The 17,581-nt window shown below is 50.9% G+C and overlaps 1 protein-coding gene across 5 annotated transcripts in view; it reads left to right on the forward strand.

The window, feature by feature from the left end:
- The first annotated feature begins 41 nt into the window (after positions 1-41).
- Positions 42-17,581, forward strand: part of gstcd (glutathione S-transferase, C-terminal domain containing) — a 42,177-nt gene continuing 24,637 nt past the window's right edge. The window contains exons 1-4 of one of the 5 annotated variants that reach the window (XM_081724217.1): positions 42-775; positions 1,544-2,032; positions 3,721-3,978; positions 6,861-6,954. In XM_081724217.1, coding sequence (XP_081580343.1) covers positions 359-775; positions 1,544-2,032; positions 3,721-3,978; positions 6,861-6,954 — 1,258 coding nt within the window. In that variant the 5' untranslated portion in view covers positions 42-358. The remainder of the gene's footprint in view (positions 776-1,543; positions 2,033-3,720; positions 3,979-6,860; positions 6,955-17,581) is intronic. The other 4 variants (XM_081724218.1, XM_081724219.1, XR_014126325.1 and 1 more) reach the window with 4 other exon arrangements.

Below are 17,581 nucleotides of genomic sequence, written 5' to 3' on the forward strand. Positions count from 1 at the left end.
CTCCCGGTTGCGGGTCGGCATGTTTTTTGTGGGACACATTGCGACACGTGAATTGGTATCCAGCTCGTTAGCTCCCTTAGCCGTGTTCACACAGGACTCACACTTTAGCTCAGATGATCTTTGATGAGTGAATGTCCAGAGGACTGTAACTTCTGTAAGTGATCGTAATTGCTTCCTTGTAGGTAACGCTAGTTAAAGAGTCATTTATTAGACTGGGACGAGGTAACGAGTTCAGAAGCTCGTTATTGAGTTTAATGATTCAGTTACATTTCACGTCATTTTGATATCAACATCATTTAGCCAGAGAGGCGTATCTGATTATTAAAGCTGAACAACTCAGACAGTCACGCGTGTAAACATGACGCATCCTGAGCCCAGCCCGGGCGCCGCGCGCCTCTTCCTGGAGGTGTCCACCGTACACGGCGCTCCGAGTCTTCCTCTGCACTCCGCCATCAGCCTCTTCCTCCTGTCCTACACCGAGTGCACGTCCGTCCACGTGCACTTGGTCTGGACTCGCGCCGGCAGCGCGCGGGCCCTGTCGGGCGCGCTCCCGAGGAGCCTGCCCGTGTCCGAGCTGAAGCGCGAGGACGCTCCGCCGCTGGTGCGGTCGTGCCGCCTCCCCGCGGTACTGGAGGCCGATGGCCGCTTCTGCAGAGCGGGGCTGGCGGTGGTGCTGAGGTGCATCATCCAGAGAAGCTGCCTGGAGCGGCACGGGCGCCGAGATGTGGCCTCCCTTCTGGGCTTCAAGGGCACGTGCCTGAAAGCTTGCGCCGAGGTGAGGATGGCAGAGGGAAGATGCATTTAAATAACGGCGCATGACTGCTAGAACGGACGCGTCAGGGCTGTGGACATAAAATGAGAAAACCATGAATGTATCCAGACAGTGTAACTTCTTCTTGGGAAGCTGACTTAGAATTCTTGAACGGTGTACTGGGGTTTGGTGCTATTATTTCAGGGGGAGAAGTGCCCAGTTCTTTAGACCGTATAAAGTGGAAGTCCGCTTTGCTGTCTGTGCGTCGGTGTATCCGTGAAAGGCCGAGTCATGTTTAGATCAGGTGCTTGTGAAAGCACCCTTACCTTTGTGGCATGGTGGGTAAAGGGGTATTTTTAGAATTCGAGAAGACCCTTGTCTGCCTCCTAATGTAAACACGTTCATTTTTTTGTTGTGTCTATGGAGTGCCCTGTTAAACATCTCCATTTCTGTCGGCTAACTTTTTTGTTAACCCCTGTTAACAAACCCCTGTTTGCCCATGCAGGTGTGATTTGTCCATGTGTATGTCCTGATTTGTGAGACTGTTCCTCCCTTATTCGCCCAGTGCACCTGTGACTTTTACACCCACTGCTGACTTCTTTGGAGCGCTGTGTTTTCGTGTGTATCTTAGAAAATGCACTGCTCACAGACAACACATACCGGTCACGCCTGTTCTACACGTCCTGACTGACCTCTAGAGTGCCCGCTGTTCGTGAGATCCAGTTGATTTGAAGTTCGTCCTTTTTCGTTGGACTGTTTTCTCACCTTTGACATGTCCTCCTCCTGCACTAGGTGAGCCAGTGGACCAGGCTGTGTGAGATGGACATCCCCTCAGCCGTGGAGGAGCACCTGCTCAGCCCCACAGAGGAAGGCCTCCAGGTTCCTGCCGCCATCCTGCACCTGGAGCATTGCCTGGCCGAGCCGGTCAGGGTGCACAATGACGATAAGCTCCGCAGGAATAAGCTCCGGCAGCAGAGGAACGCCAGGAGCGTCCAGCCAGGGGCCCCGGGGGAAGGAGGACAGCAGGTCTGCCCTACTGAGCCCCAGGGGGAGGACCCGAGGGCGGAGCCTCGTCTGGCACAGCCCTCTGAAGGAGTCGAGCTGAGCGCCGCTCTGGCCAAGCTCTCTGTGGATGCAGTTCCGGCCGCCGCCACCAGGGAGTGCTCCGACATAAGACGAGTGAAAACAGCCGAGCTGCCGGACCTGGAGCATGTGTTCGCCGAGGGCTTGTACTTCACCTTGACCGACGTTGTCCTGCTGCCCTGCGTCTATCGCTACCTGGTAACATTCCTTCCGTTCATCTATCAGACTCTCCTCACGCTTGTCTTGTTATTGGCGGGAGAAAAGGAGGGACATTTCCTTTGAATTATAGTTTCCGGTCTGGGGCGTTTGAGTCTCGAGCATCTGCAGGGCATCCGCGCAGGTGTGGTCTGGCGCGTGTCAATGTCATGTTCATGCTGCTATGGTGGGAACTTGGGTGAGACACACTGGTCCCGGAGGTCAGGGAACAGGCACCTTCTCCCGGGTGGTCCAGTGTCTCAGTCATGTGTCATGCTAGACTGCCTCGCACAGAATGGAGGATGAGAAGCCATGAAGAAACACATGCCTTAATCTGAAGAAACGCGTGCCTTAATCTGAACCCTTTTTTATGCAGATAGAATTTGCAGGATGCTCTTTGATGGGTGGTCTTTGCAGAAAGAGTTTCTGGGGTGCACTTTGCATTGCAGAGTTTTGTCTGGTTTTTCCAGATAGAGGTTGTGGGATGGTCTTTGCATGGTGAGGTTTATCCTGTATTGCTTAGTGAGGTCATGTTTATTATTAGGCTGCTAACGAGATACCAGAGATACCACTGTTGGCATGACGCCAGTAATGCTGCTTCTAAGTCTATATAAATAGAATTGTGTACTGACACATATTAATTGGTTACATATTAACTTTATTAATGTTGTTGGACTGAATTTTATATGTTTATTAAGTGATTTATTCCCAGTTGCTTGGTTTAAAAGTACACAAATGATGCAAAACATAAACATTCAGTGGTTTGTTTACGTTTGTCCAGTTGGGTAAACTACTTGGCACTCAGCGCCCAATGGCAGCTGAAGCAGAAAAGGAATCAGTGCATCTATAGAAACAAACAGCCAGCATGAGGGCGGTTCCCCATCGTGGGCGTGGCCGGGCCGATGGGGCGGTTCCCCATCGTGGGCGTGGCCGGGCCGATGGGGCGGTTCCCCATCGTGGGCGTGGCCGGGCCGATGGGGCGGTTCCCCATCGTGGGCGTGGCCGGGCCGATGGGGCGGTTCCCCATCGTGGGCGTGGCCGGGACGATGGGGCGGTTCCCCATCGTGGGCGTGGCCGGGACGATGGGGCGGTTCCCCATCGTGGGCGTGGCCGGGACGATAGGTTAAGTGCCCTCAGAACGCATTCTGCTCCTCCTCCCCCCCGCCTGCTCCCTTTCTGTTCCAGTATCTTTTTCACTTTTTGTGATTCTCTCCATCTGCCTGTCCTTTTTTTTCCCTCTCTCTCTCTCTCTCTCTCTCTCTCTCTCTCTCTCTCTCTCTCTCTCTCTGGAGTACAGCTCCAGTATCGCCCAGTTTCACACCCTGTCTAGCGTATCTCCTCCCTTGCAGAGGCTTGCCTCGCCACCCGTCATCTCCCGGCCGTGGCAGAGGGGTACTGGAATCTCCAGTACCTTGTTGGACTCAGAAAATCAGTCTGAATTATGAAATCTCAGTATTTCTCCTTCAGATACACACAGTTGTATTAATTCTGAACAGCATAAACTGAGCTGACTGTGATAATATATGACAGTCTGTTTATTTATTTTTCATGAAATATTACGTTCCCACTTGCGTATCCAGTCGTTGAGATGACACGTGTTTTACTGTTCTTATTAAATGCTGTGCAAATTCCCAGCAGTGTTGCCGTGGGAGTGCATTTTCTCACGCTCGGGTGGTCTTGGTGTTTTTCAGAGCTCCCTGGCGCAGCATGCGCCCCACACACTGGACAGACTCCCCCTCCTCCTGCGCTGGTACGCTCGCGTGCGGGAGCTCCCCGCCATCGTCCGCGCGGCCCACGACTGTGGCATGTCTCTCTCCAGCCCCCAGAGGAGCCGGACATTCTCCCCTGCGCCGGGGACTCCTTGGCCTGGGGACGCCCAGCAGGAAAGCCCCAGGCCTTCGGAGGAGCACTTTGTTGGGGGCCCTAGACCCACGCTCACCAAACTCCAAGTAATTTACCCTGCTGCGATTTCTTTAACCTCTCTCTCTCTCTCTCTCTCTCTCTCTCTCTCTCTCTCTCTCTCTCTCTCTCTCTCTCTCTCTCTCTCTCTCTCTCTCTCTCTCTCTCTCTCTCTCTCTCTCTCTCCCTCCCTGTCTCTCTCTCTCTCTCTCTCTCTCTCTCTCTCTCTCTCTCTCTCTCCTCTCTCTCTCTCCTCTCTCTCTCTCTCTCTCTCTCTCTCTCTCTCTCTCTCTCTCTCTCTCTCTCTCTCTCTCTCCTCTCTCTCTCTCTCTCTCTCTCTCTCTCTCTCTCTCTCCTCTCTCTCTCTCTCTCTCTCCCTCTCCCTCTCCCTCTCCCTCTCTCTCTCCCTCTCTCTCTCTCTCTCTCTCTCTCTCTCTCTCTCTCTCTCTCTCTCTGTCTCTCTCTCTCTCTCTCTCTCTCTCTCTCTCTCTCTCTCTCTCTCTCTCTCTCTCTCTCTCTCTCTCTCTCCCCTCTCTCTCTCTCTCTCTCTCTCTCTCCCTCTCTCTCTCTCTCCCTCTCCCTCTCCCTCTCCCTCTCTCTCTCCCTCTCTCTCTCTCTCTCTCTCTCTCTCTCTCTCTCTCCCTTCATTTCCACACCACCACCCCCTCTCAGTCAGAGACGCTGCATGCTCCAGGCCTGTGTGCTACCCTTTACCACTCTGTTAAACCTGTCAGAGTGCGAGCGCGTGTCGGTAAGCGGAGGTCTCCGGCGTGCCCCATGCCTCTTTATGAGCAGCAGCCCTGGGCCAAGGCCCTGACGCCATTATACCTCCACATGTTACAACTCTCCTGCCACTTTTCCTGCTGGTCTTCCCCTCTGTGAGACAGAAGCTCGTACGTAACGGAAGCCAGCCGTATATCCCAAAGGACGCGCTATTAACACGGCTCACCGGCTGAGAGGTGACAGACATAATCTTAGTCCACACGTTTGCTTCTGTGCTTATAGTGCAGCGGTTACAGAATGTGTGTGTGCTGTCCCAGAGTGTGTGTGTGTTTTCTCAGAGTGTGTGTGTGTGTTTTCCCAGTGGTACTGGATCCGTATCGGATGTGGCCGATCGAACAGACCAGCTGGAGAAAGTTTCCAGATTGGGCCGCTGCTGAAATCTGGCACGTTCCACAACAGAGCAAAATGAAAATAGCTGAGAACTGGACTGTGTTCTTAGCAGCCTTGAGCGCGCTGAAGTGTGTGTGTGTGTGTGTGCTGCACGTTTGAACCAGGGCTGTTGTTACGGTAACACACTGCAGTTGTGCGTATTTCCCCTAACAACCTGAGATCAGCACCTGCATGAGAAGCATTTGTGCCTTCATACCGCTCCTGTTTATGCAGTCCACTACTGTAATCCACTGCTGTAATCTACCAGTGTAATCCGCTGCTATAATCTACTGATGTAATCTACCAGTGTAATCTACCGCTGTAATCTACCAGTGTAATCCGCTGCTATAATCTATTGATGTAATATACCAGTGTAATCTACCGCCGTAATCCACCACCGTAATCCACCACCGTAATCCACCTATAAATCCTCTACATATGTATAAATGACTGAGTGTCACATCGCTCCCCCCAGCCTGCCGGATCTTCTTCAGAAGGACTGACCTCCTAAGTGTGTGCGTCTCTGTCCCCCGTCCCCCCAGTGCTCTCCAACGCTAATCTTCCTGTGGCTTCTCCGGGAGATGAATGTTTCCCAGGAGGCTTTTCACACCTCGGAGCCTTGTTTACGTACATCTGCGGTTCTAGGGCCCGTCGTGCGAGGCTACGCGGGGGCGTCGGCGTAGTGTCGCGCGTGCACGCCCCCTCTCCCCTCTCCCGCCCCTCTTAAGCCGTTAGCAGCGTTCCCGCTTTTGCTGAACTTTTGTAATTTCCTCCATGCTCCGGCTACCGCGCAGACAAACTGCTGAACACAAGCCTAAATCCAATAATGCTTTACGCTACGCTAAACAAGCGCGCTGCTAACGAGCACAGAGCTCAACCTGACCTCCCATCACGTCTGCACTGCAGAGAGCCGTACAGAGAGATCAACCCACCAGTGGCTGACTCCCTGATGCCAACATCTGACTTCGTGTGTGTGTGTGTGTGTGTGTGTGTGTGTGTTTCCGTCTTGTCTGATTCTGACTCTCAGTGTGAATAAATCAGATATTTCCTGTTATGCCAAATTGAAATGCACTAGGAAAAAAGTAAGAGAGTGCGTGTTTGTGTGTGTGTGTGCAGGACTTCTCTGGCCTGGCCCGGCTGTGTGAGTTTGGTCTGGTCCACAGCTGTCTCTGGACGCTCTGTGCTGTAGAGTGACTGGCTCGGCGCACCATGTGGCCTGACTGCACAGCGGACTCAGCCCATCACATGCGGGCCTGTCTCAAATCGCCGGTGCTCCCTGTCCACCTGCAGAACGTCCCAGTCCAGCTGTCCCTCTGCGCCCTGGCCGTGCGGGGTGCTTCCAGGGTCTATGAGTCCTGCAGTACCTTTTCAGTGGCTCTGATTGGCTTCTGACTAAAGGATTTTGACTGACAGCGGTGTTCCCCAGTGGCTGCTGGCCTGCTCTCTGAGCTGCCTGCCTTTCTCTTTGGTTGCTGAATGAGAAACAATGGAACTGCACAGAAAGCCATAAGCTTTTTCCTCTCACTGGGCCCCCAGCACATTTTAAAATGTAATGAGCAGAAGTCTCAGCAGCCTCCTACACCGAGACCGTCAGAGAAAGATGGAGACGGAGCTGTGGGTGGAGAACAGCTTACCCACAAGGGCATCCAGCCAGGGCCAGGATCACTTCATACCTGTGTGTAATAAACCAGACAGCTTCACAAGAATACGCATGGTGACCTGTGTGTGTGTGTGTGTGTGTGTGTGTGTGTGTGTGTGTGTGTGTCTCCTCGCACCTTAGGAAAATGGCATTGATGCTGTCTTCTCTCCACACCCCTGCCCATCATGGTCCCTCCACTGGGAGACCTTGCCTTCTGCTGTGAGCCCCACTGAAGGTAGAGTGTGTCTGTGTGTGTGCGCAGCATTTATGTGAGAGCTTACACCTGCATGTGCATGTGGTTGCACGTTGAATAGACGTGCAGGTGTTTGGCCGGCTAGACACGCCCGTTTAACCCCTTCACACCCGACCTGCGGCTAGACACGCCCGTTTAACCCCTTCAGCTGGTGATCCGTGAGAACAGCCATGCCAGCGTCAGGAAGAGCAGTGAGAGAGATCCTCCTCTCCTCCCCTCTCTGGTCTCCCCTCTCTGTTCTCCACTCCTTCCCTCCTCCCCTCTCTGTTCTCCACTCCTCCCCTCTCCGCTCTAGATGGGCAGCTGGAGTAGTGGATCTGTTCTTCAGGAGAGGGTCGCAGGGAGGACCGTAGCCATGCCGCGGAGTTTGTGTGTGTTTGTTCCCTAGAGTGCTCCAATTTACAGTGGGGATGCACAGAGTGTGTGTGTGTGTGTGTGTGTGTGTGTGTGTTCCCGAGAGTTCTCTGATTTACAGTGGGGATGCACAGTGAGGTCTCACTGCAGTATTTTCCATTGCTGTGCCCAGGGAATTTGTTCTACTGTGTTTAGTGGGTGTGTGAGGCAGAGGTGCGTGTGTGTGGGTGTGTGTGCTGCTATAAGATGCTACTGGAATTTGGCACTCTGGATTTTTCTCAGTTCAGAGCAGCTGTTCTGCATCAGTGTTATATGCATGCGCGCACACACACACACACCCCATCATGCAATGCAATAAACCTGCTTCAGTAGAAAGCCAGAGAATGTGGATTTCCTATGTAGAATGTCACATGTTCAGGATGTCGTATTCAGGCCCTGACTCTGCTTAGTCGAATGGTGAACCAGAATACATGTTCTCACCTGTGCCTCTAACTCTGCCCTTACCTGTGCCTATACCTGTGCCCTTACCTGTGCCTTTAAATGTGCCTATACCTGTGCCCTTACCTGTGCCTTTAAATGTGCCTATACCTGTGCCCTTACCTGTGCCTTTAAATGTGCCTATACCTGTGCCCTTACCTGTGCCTTTAAATGTGCCTATACCTGTGCCCTTACCTGTGCCTTTAAATGTGCCTATACCTGTGCCCTTACCTGTGCCTTTAACTGTGCCCTTACCTGTGCCTTTAAATGTGCCTTTAACTGTGCCCTTACCTGTGTCTTTAAATGTGCCTATACCTGTGCCCTTACCTGTGCCTTTAAATGTGCCTATACCTGTGCCCTTACCTGTGCCTTTAAATGTGCCTATACCTGTGCCCTTACCTGTGCCTTTAAATGTGCCCTTACCTGTGCCTTTAAATGTGCCTATACCTGTGCCCTTACCTGTGCCTTTAAATGTGCCTATACCTGTGCCCTTACCTGTGCCTTTAAATGTGCCTATACCTGTGCCCTTACCTGTGCGTATACCTTTGTCTTGCTTGTGCTCTCTGCTTGGAACTGGTTGTTGAATTCGTGGTAGTGAGGCAGTCCAATGTTGGTAAATGTAACACTCCTGTATGTGTTGACATGTTGTACAGTCCAGGTTTCTCTGTCATAAGCTGGTGAAAAGCTGTCAGATTGGTGTGTGTGTCTTGTGATTACTGTCATTTTCAGATCATGACACATTCGTTTGGCTGTGACACTCCACCGAGCATCGGGTCCAGGTGTGTGTGAGGCGCCGTTTGGAAGTAGATCAGCAGGAAGTCTGGGACTGCCTCAGATAGCAGGATGAGGGGGTGGGGCGCTTCGCTGGGGCGCTTCCCTCAGAAGCAGACATTATAAGAAATGACGAACTGGAAAGACCCAAGAGCAGACCTGTTTATCACAGTAGCGCCCCACACACTCACACACGCGCACACACACAAACACGCGTGCACATACTTGCATCCAAACACTTCCTGTACCTAATATGTGGAATTACCAAACACAGTCTTCTGTAGTACACCCAGACGTACATGCGTGCGCGTGCGTCAGATGACTGCTAGCTGGTGAGGTAGGGACGGGCCTCATTGTTGAAGGCCTACATGTCTGTAAAGTTGCTTTACGAGTCTGTTGAGTACAGTGGTACAGGAATCAAACTGGAGTTCCTTTAGCTGCACGGCCATGCATGCCACATTCTCATACTAAAGGATGAAAACATGACTTCTTTTCTCTGAGACCAAGCCAAGGGTCTTTTCACGCGTTTACTGAATTCTGAAGTTTCCAAACTTAAGTCCTGAGTTCTAAGAGGCCTGATTCTCCTGTTGTAATTCTTTCATATCAGAAAGCAAGACTTGGGACAGGTGCATGGGAAGTACAGTGAACGCTGCAGGAAGTCAGATGAACATCGGAATGTTTCTCAGCCTCCTGTGAACTTGCTGTAAGGACGGAGGACTTCCCCGTCCATCACGGTGTGTGCAGCGTCCAGGCATCGGAGCTTGTCCTCCCACACATAGAAAGCATGTTCTGCTGGAGAAGGTTAGCCAGCGCCCGTCGCTCAAAGCCCCGAGCTCTCCGAGTGAGTCACTGTTCCGGAACAGTCCGCCCTCTCCGCGGGGCACAATTTCACACCATTAGGATTTTACATCAGTCATATTCTCGCTATTACAGCTGCTGCGTTTATGTGTGCATGATAACACACATCAACGGCGGAGACGCAGGGCCCATCGAGCGTCCGGTTCACGTGCCTTCGTCTCGCGTCCTGCTCCTCTGTCCTCTCATCAGGCCGTCCTAGAGGCCACGCCGGAGACGCCCGCACTGTCTGTTTGGGGGAATAATAACGGATAATGATGTGTGGGCACACAGAGAGGGCTGACTCATCCGCAGAGACGCCGTTGGACGGGCGAGTCAGACATGAGGGCTGATACGCGCCGCTTTCATGCTCGTGGTTATAAATCCGTTAAACTCCACCAGAACTCCGTCGGGGGGGTGGGGGGGGTGGGGGGGATCACCTGACGCTTCCAGGCAGATGGCCGCTTAGGCTGAGAGTTTCTAGTATTAATGTGTGATTTGCTTGGTTTATCTTAAATATCCAGTGCGTTAATTAATGACAGACAAGTGACCTCAAAACCTAAGAGCGCCTGAACGTGGGAAAAACGTGGGAACATGACGAGGAACATGCAAACCAGCCTCAGTCAGCGTGTTTGGAGAGACCCGAAGTTCCCCCTTGGTTTTGCGAATGCGAATTGAAGCGTTTCTGCCCGTTGCCCAGGTATTTGAAGCGGGCGTAGCAGCTACCCACGCTTCAGAGATCCCGTGCAGAGCCAAGGCTGGTGTGTGGGAGGCTCAGACAGTGCAATGGGCCGCACAGGCTGAAGGTTTGTAGTGGCCCTCGGGGTGCTTTTTCTTATTCATAGGACACATGTTTGCATAATTTAATTCCAGTGTAAACCATTTGATGGTTCTGGGCTGTGTTTGGTTACACTGATGTCTTGATTAGTTGGAGGACTCTCACTGACAGCCTCGGGGAAAATAATAGCCTCGTTGCCATGGACGCGGGGGAGATGTTTCTGTTGGACTGCTTGCAGTTTCGCCTCTTTAGTGGGGGGGGTTTTCCCACTTGAACATAAAGTGCTTTCAAAAAGGAGAGCACAAGAACGGAGGGTCCAGTGAGAGCAACGAAATGAGGAAGGTCTTCCTCAAAACATCACTACAACTGAGCCCTCGCTTGCTAGCACACCAGGGGCCTCTTGGGAAATGTAGTCCACGGCTGTGCTCCGAGAGTGAGCGTGGATGTAAAGGCATTTGCTCTCTGCTATACTTCACCACTGTTGAAGGTGGTGGTCCTTTGAAGTTTAGAGGTTAGGTCAAAGGGGAGCGGTCAGAGGGGAGCAGTAATGCGGATGCCTCCCTGAGTTAGTGGGAGTTGCGCTGGAGACACAGCCTCACAGACGGCCTCGTTACCACTCAGCTCGGCATGTCCTCCCACACACAGGAAACATTCTGTAAACGAATTGAAAAGAAATTTCAAAGCATGTTTGGCTTTGTGTTGTGGCAGAATCTCTGTTGGACATTTAACCAGTGATTACCAGTCTGAACCAGTTTAACTGTTTAGGAAGTGGTGTTGCGTATCCTCTCTAATGCTTTTGGTAAGTGATTCCTCGTGCAATTCAGCGTGTGAAGTCAACACTTTAGCATCACTGTGCTGATGTAGTTGCTTTGTTTTCCAACACCTTCACTCTGGGCAACTCAGGAAGAGATGAGTTTTCACATCCCTCTGTTTCATTAATTGAGTTCACATAGGAAAACGAGTAGGTTTGCATTACATGTGTCAGTCCTGGTAGATTTGAGTTACATGTTCCCGTCAGGTCTCACAAGCAGGTTTGTTAGTTTCTGGTCGAGGTTAATCCGCGCTCGGAGCATGTGGAACATGTCCTACACTTCACAGAGCTTTGAGTGCATTTCAGTAAATGCTGAGATGTTTGAGTCATCCATCTGAACGCTTAAACCAGTGGACAGGGCTTCTGTGCAAATGCCAGGAAATTAATATTCATGACCTCGGCGTGTATGCATGTTCTTCTGATGTCAGTAACAGTCCTGATTAAAAGAGCGACCCTGAGGCCTGAAACTTTAAACCTACATACACTGATCAGTCGTAAGAGTCGAACCACCTGCCTAATACCATGTAGGTCCCGCTCTCTGGTGCCGGAACAGCTCCTAGCAGTGGAGGCGCAGACTCCACAAGACCTCTGAAGGTATCCTGGGTATCTGGCACCAAGACTGTAAATGATCCTCCACTGATCTCCTACAGATGTGGCAAAGACGTGCTCGTCAGGAGTGAGATGATCAGTTGGGTAATAACTGGTACTGTAGCCTGCAGCTGCTTTCCACATGCGCAATGCACGTTTGTTAACGCAGACACTAACAGAACTGGAACGAAAGGATCAGCTGTCATGCCCCATTCCTCCTCGCGCATCCCTATGGGGGTTTGTAAGAGATGAGCCTTACACTGGAGATACCAAGAGAAGACTTAGGGTCATTGTTCTTGCATCAAACACCTCTGTGGTGTAGCACTGTCGTGCTGTTTATTTTGCACTCCCTCAGTCTCTCTCACTCTCTTGCTGTCACCCCTGATTGTCTTGTTCTCCTGGAGTGCCCGTCCTCACCGCTGGCCCTGGCCCATGTCTGGCTGCCCTCCACGCTGGGGGCAGGCTGGGTGCCCTCTGCACTATGTGCCAAGCTGGGTGCCTCCAGGCTGGAGTTTTGAATAGGAATATTGTAATTTTTCCCCGGATGGCTCTCCAGCTCTCTCTGAAATCCTGACACTCAAAATCGTTCCCCTCGTATTACGCAGCTCTTCCGCTGTCATTCCTGAAGTTAAATAATTTCTTCACCAGACACACGCTGAATACAGAAGCTGACGGACACGTTTTCTTGTGTGATCAGGTGCTTCCCCGGCGAGGGCCTTCTGAAAAGCCCTTCTACATGCATAAGTTATTAGGTCCCATAAAGCCTCTTTCTCCTCTGCTGATTTGCGACGTGTTGCTCGTTTTCTTTGTCTGTGGTAACAGATACTGGGACAGTGTGCAGTGCAGGGGTGTTTCTAAGCAGTCGCATAAAGCCTTCGGTGCTTTAGAATCTACACTTCTGCCCTGCCGACACGCACGATTACACTCACTGCCCATTTCCCAAACCATAACTGGAGGTGGGTGTGCAGTTCTGACCCCCCGCCCCCCCACCACTAGAGAAAAATGACCTGTCTTTTTCTTCAAAGACTTGAAAAGGATCTATCCATTGCATTCTGTTAGCTAGAGACTGGAGCATTGGAGCACTGCCCAGTGTAGTCAGGCACTGGTGTGTCGTGACGGGTGTTTTACACTCAGGGAACATGCTTATCATGGCAGAGTGCAGCGTTAAAGGCTCGTGGCCGTTCCCTGGTCTAGATGAAGGCTGCCTCTGTGTGTTTTCAGACATAGCTACTGCTAAGAGCCTCAGGTATGTGGTGTCATCATGGGGTGGAGCCATTATGTGGTGATCATTGTGCGGCACTGCTTTTAACCCCAGCGCACACTGTGGTCTAGGGCAGAGCAGGTCTGATCTCCATGCCCTTTCTCTGGGTCATAGTTGTTGCACTGAGGTTCACTGATGACGTTCCCGTAGCCTCCGTCTGTTTTTGAAACTGTTTTCATGGTCTGTAGCACCATATTTATCTCCTTCGTGTTTTTGCGGAAGCCGTGTGAAGCCGTCCACACTCCATCTGCTGTAGGCTGCTGTTTCGAGGCACTACGTGATTCCCCTGCTACGGCCAATAGCAGATATTCGTCCTTGTTACCTTTGACCAATAACCTTCACTCTCACTTAGGCACCGTTGCCTTGGGCCATTCACCTTCACTCTCATTTGAGTACCGTTGCCTTGGACCAATCACCTTCACTCTCACTTCGAGGTTGGCTAGCTGGCAGGTGTGTGTCATGTTGTGAGAACCTCTGTGACATCTGCTAGTGTGTGTGGGTGTGTTGTGTTGTTTTGTTGTTGCTGATCCGTTATGGTGATGGCATGTGAGCTGTGTGACATCTCCTCTGTCTGCAGTAGGGCTGTAATTAGACTCTGTTGCTGAACTGTGTGAACCTTTCCCAGGTGACAGGAAACGTGACAGAAATCTAGTGATTAATGAGGCGAATGTTGAATTTGCTTATGCAAATTAATACGTCTTATGAAGAAAAGCGGACATTGGGTATTGGAACTGGAATATATAAACAGAATATACAACATTCCTGCTTTTAGGATTTGAAAACAAGAAATGCAGAGGGGAGATACGACAGTAATAATAACTTCAGTACACAAGGCCAAGGTGCATTATGGGATGTTATAACGGATTGGGCCTTCTGTTGCCCAAGGATCACTGCTACATTAGAATACCCCAGGAAATTGCAGAGTCTTTTAGTTTAGGGGTCAGTCTGAGAACATTTGGATTTGGCATGTTATGCTCTAAAAGCCAGTGGAAACGTGTTTGTCGAATAAGCAATGATGTCGCAAAACCATACACGACAGTTTGGTGCTAATACGCTCAATGGCAGTTTTAAACTGGATTTAAATGTTTACATTTATGGCATTTGGCTGACTAACAATCATGACTGAGTACAGCTTGAGCAATTGAGGGTTAAGTGCCTTGCTCAGGGGCCTAACAGTGGCAACTTGATAGTGGTGGGACTTGAACTGACAACCTTCTGATTACTAGTCCAGTACCTCAACCACTCAGCTAGATTTAAACGTACTGAAATGTCCCAATCGGCTGTGTTTTCAGAACACTCTTCCCACAGCTGGGAAACACACTGTTGTCGTTTTACAGATGTGCAGCACCATAAATTGTAAACAAAGCGATTAGTTCATCCACACGTCTCTGGTCTGCTGCCACCACCTTGCTTCAGAACTGAGGGCTCACCTCAGTAAGACGCCACACCCAGGTCCACCTTCATCATGTTTTTGTTGTTGGGGGGGGGGGGGGTATTTTTGTTTACAGTTTGTGATTTAAAGACACTGATCAGTTGCAGTGTTTGAACGTGATTGATGTAACGTGACCGTGGACGGATCATTCCGAACCTACAGGTGAGATGGCTAAGTTACCGTAAGTTCATACTGGGTGTGTGTGTACTGGTTCTGTTCACTGGGTTGGTAAAGATAGATGATATGTCTGTTATACGCACTTTCCTCAGACTTCTACCGTACTGCACTGTGGAACTGTGATCCTCTTGGACAGGTGTGTGTGTGTGTGTGAGTGAGAGGGTTTTTAGGGATGTGTGGGGGTATTGTGGAGATGAATGAGGTTGTGACAGCCCCAGACTCTGCGGGCGAACACACACACACAGTGCATACCCGCTGAGACGCTGCAGTTCCTGCACAGCCTGTCAGGTTGTCCATCTCATCAGCGTAGATAGCTGCCCAGGGATGGATTTTGGTCTCACTGCTGTCTCTCTCCCTGGTGGGTGTGACTCTGAAAACCTGGCCCATTATAGACGGCCGTTGGGTTTCCCAGTGGCGGGTTACGGCCTCTCCGTGTGCGTTCCTCTGTGTGTTTTAACGTTTAGTGCGTTGGACCAGAACCCCTACGTGAGACACACACACACGATGCTGACAATGTTATCAGTGATTGAGGTGTAAGTGTGTGGGTGTGTGTGTGCACTCATGCGTGTGTGTTTTTGTAGAAGAGTGTGTTCACCCCTCAGTACCCTCACCCTGCAGTCATGTGAAACCATAGGGGTTGGTTATTTGTGTGTGTGTGTGTGCAGGCTTGCATTTATCTGCATCTGTCTGCGTGTCAGAGGTGGTCTCTTTGACTCTCATGTGCCCTAAGACTCAACCCAAATCCGGCTTGGTTTGGGCTCCAGGTTGTCCCCAGTCACCCCCCCCCCTCATGTCTGTAGGGTCTGTGATGGCCAGCTGACTGGTGGACAGTGTCAGTCTTTTCTCGGGTGTTGGACACTGTGGTGAGACGGCACGTTTCTCACCTGGTTCAGTCCAGCCTTCAGCCACCTTCACTGATAGCTGGAGAGCAGCTGGTTTATCTCTCCCCTGACAGCAGGGTATCTCTCTCTCTCTCTCTCTCTCTCTCTCTCTCTCTCTCCCTCCCCCTCTCTCTCTCTCCCTCCCTCTCTCTCTCTCCCTCCCTCTCCCTCCCTCTCTCTCTCTCTCCTCTCTCTCTCCCTCTCTCTCTCTCCCCTCTCTCTCTCTCTCTCTCGCTCTCTCCCCCTCTCCCTCTCTCTCCCTCCCTCCCTCCCTCTCTCTCACGCTCTCTCTCTCCCTCCCTCTCTCTCTCTCTCTCTCTCTCTCTCTCTCTCTCTCTCTCTCCCCTCTCCCTCTCTCCCTCCCTCCCTCTCTCTCTCTCTCTCTCTCGCTCTCTCCCCCTCTCCCTCTCCCTCCCTCCCTCTCTCTCACTCTCTCTCTCCCTTCCTCCCTCCCTCCCTCTCTCTCACGCTCTCTCTCTCCCCTCCCGTTTCATGGTGTTCTGTGTTTGTGAGAGAGGGATAGAGCTCCACACACACACTCTACATCCTGTCATTCTACTTTCATTCTTCCTTTAATTGTGGATCTTTGTGTAATATTCGTTGATAACCAGCAGGTGTGATCATATTAAATCACATTACCATATCATCTTACGTTCAGTCTTTGTCTGAGAGTTCTTTGCAAATCATGAGAGGGAATGCCAATGCTATAGAAAACCTGAGTGTGATTTGAGGTCGTTGTGTGTGGTTGTCTTGGCCGTTGAGTGTGGTTTTGTTGATCGTTGCGTGTGGTCGTGTTGGTTGTTGCGTGCGGTCGTCTTGGGCCCCCTCACAAGGCTGCAGCCATTTTGTTTGCCCTCAGAACACTGTGTTTGGATCACGGTGTTGTGTAAAACGTCTCACGACATGGTTCTGGGAGCAACACGCAGACAACACTGGCCAAGTGCACCTCCCCCCACTCCGTAGACATGACTAATGAAGACCACCTGCCCTGTAGCTCCGGCCCGAGTGTGTGACCCTGCCAGCCACCGAGAGCCCTGCCTTTCCTGCCAAACGGAGGTGTGTTAGAAACATGCTCCTCTGTCTCACGTGCGTCTTATCAACCCGCCTCTGTAGCCTCATACGATGCTGAGGCGAGGGATCTGACCCCTGACCTTTCCCACACGTGCTGTGTATTTCAGCACCATGTAAACCTTGTGGCACTTCAGAGGGTACTGGCCTCCTGCACCTGTGTCCTTATAGGAGCTCTGCATATGTTGTTGTATGTAACAGACACACACCCCAGCAGTGTGTGTGTGTGTGTGTGTGTGTGTGTGTGTGTGTGTTCTCAGTTTCTCACACTGCACTGTGGCTTTGTAAAGGCAAATATTCTGTTCTCTGTAGTGTACAAAAACAAACCTGCTGCAGTCTTCTCAAATTACATAAATCATTATAATTACAATATCAAAAATAATTAATTTTACAAAAATAAGTTTGTTGTGTGTGGTATCTAGATCATCTGTGTGGGCGGTCATTTGCCACACGATCGCACATGCTGGTTTACAACATGGATTAACGTGGTGTAATGGGAGTCTGTCTGCTGAACGCCACAGCACCGTGTGTATGGAATAAACCGCATCCCCCAAAATGTACCACCTTATTTAAAGTCAGTATGAGTGTGGAAAAGGAAGTGTGTGTGTGTGTGTGTGTGTGTGTGTAAATAAGGGAGTGATTCTCTATTCCTCAGTGTTGGCTCCGATTCTGGACAAGCATCGTTATTTAAATAATTTTATTTATATTATAAATAATATCAATAACAACAAGCGTCATTATTTAATTGGGAGGGATCAGTTTAAATATCTTTGTTCAACTAACAAATCCAGTTGAAGTCTTGTGGAGTGTCTTCTGTGGGACACGCGTCCAGAATGTCCCACCCACTGAGGGCAGGCCCTGGGGGACAGACTCAACACAGTTCCTTTAGCACGCGCGCTTGTTTTCCCAACACTTGCTGCAAATGGCCGTTTCTCCCCAAAACGACACCTCAGTTCCAGTACCTGGTTTCTAAATTAGACTATATTTTGGGGTTTTCCTTGGCAGAGGCTGCTGCTCAGAACTCCTGAGGCCGTCGGCGGCAATACGAGGGCCAAGTCGTTTGTGACGTAGGCTGTGGTGCACTTCTGCGCTTCGTCCCGAGTAAGACGGACGGCCTGGTTGTGCATGTGCACAGCTGTGAGACGGTTGGTGTCCTGCCTGGTTTGTCCAGTGTGAC

The sequence above is a fragment of the Electrophorus electricus genome, chromosome 12 (genome assembly GCF_041902795.1).
Source record: "Electrophorus electricus isolate QZ-2024a chromosome 12, ASM4190279v1, whole genome shotgun sequence".
In the NCBI taxonomy this organism is placed as follows: domain Eukaryota; kingdom Metazoa; phylum Chordata; class Actinopteri; order Gymnotiformes; family Gymnotidae; genus Electrophorus; species Electrophorus electricus.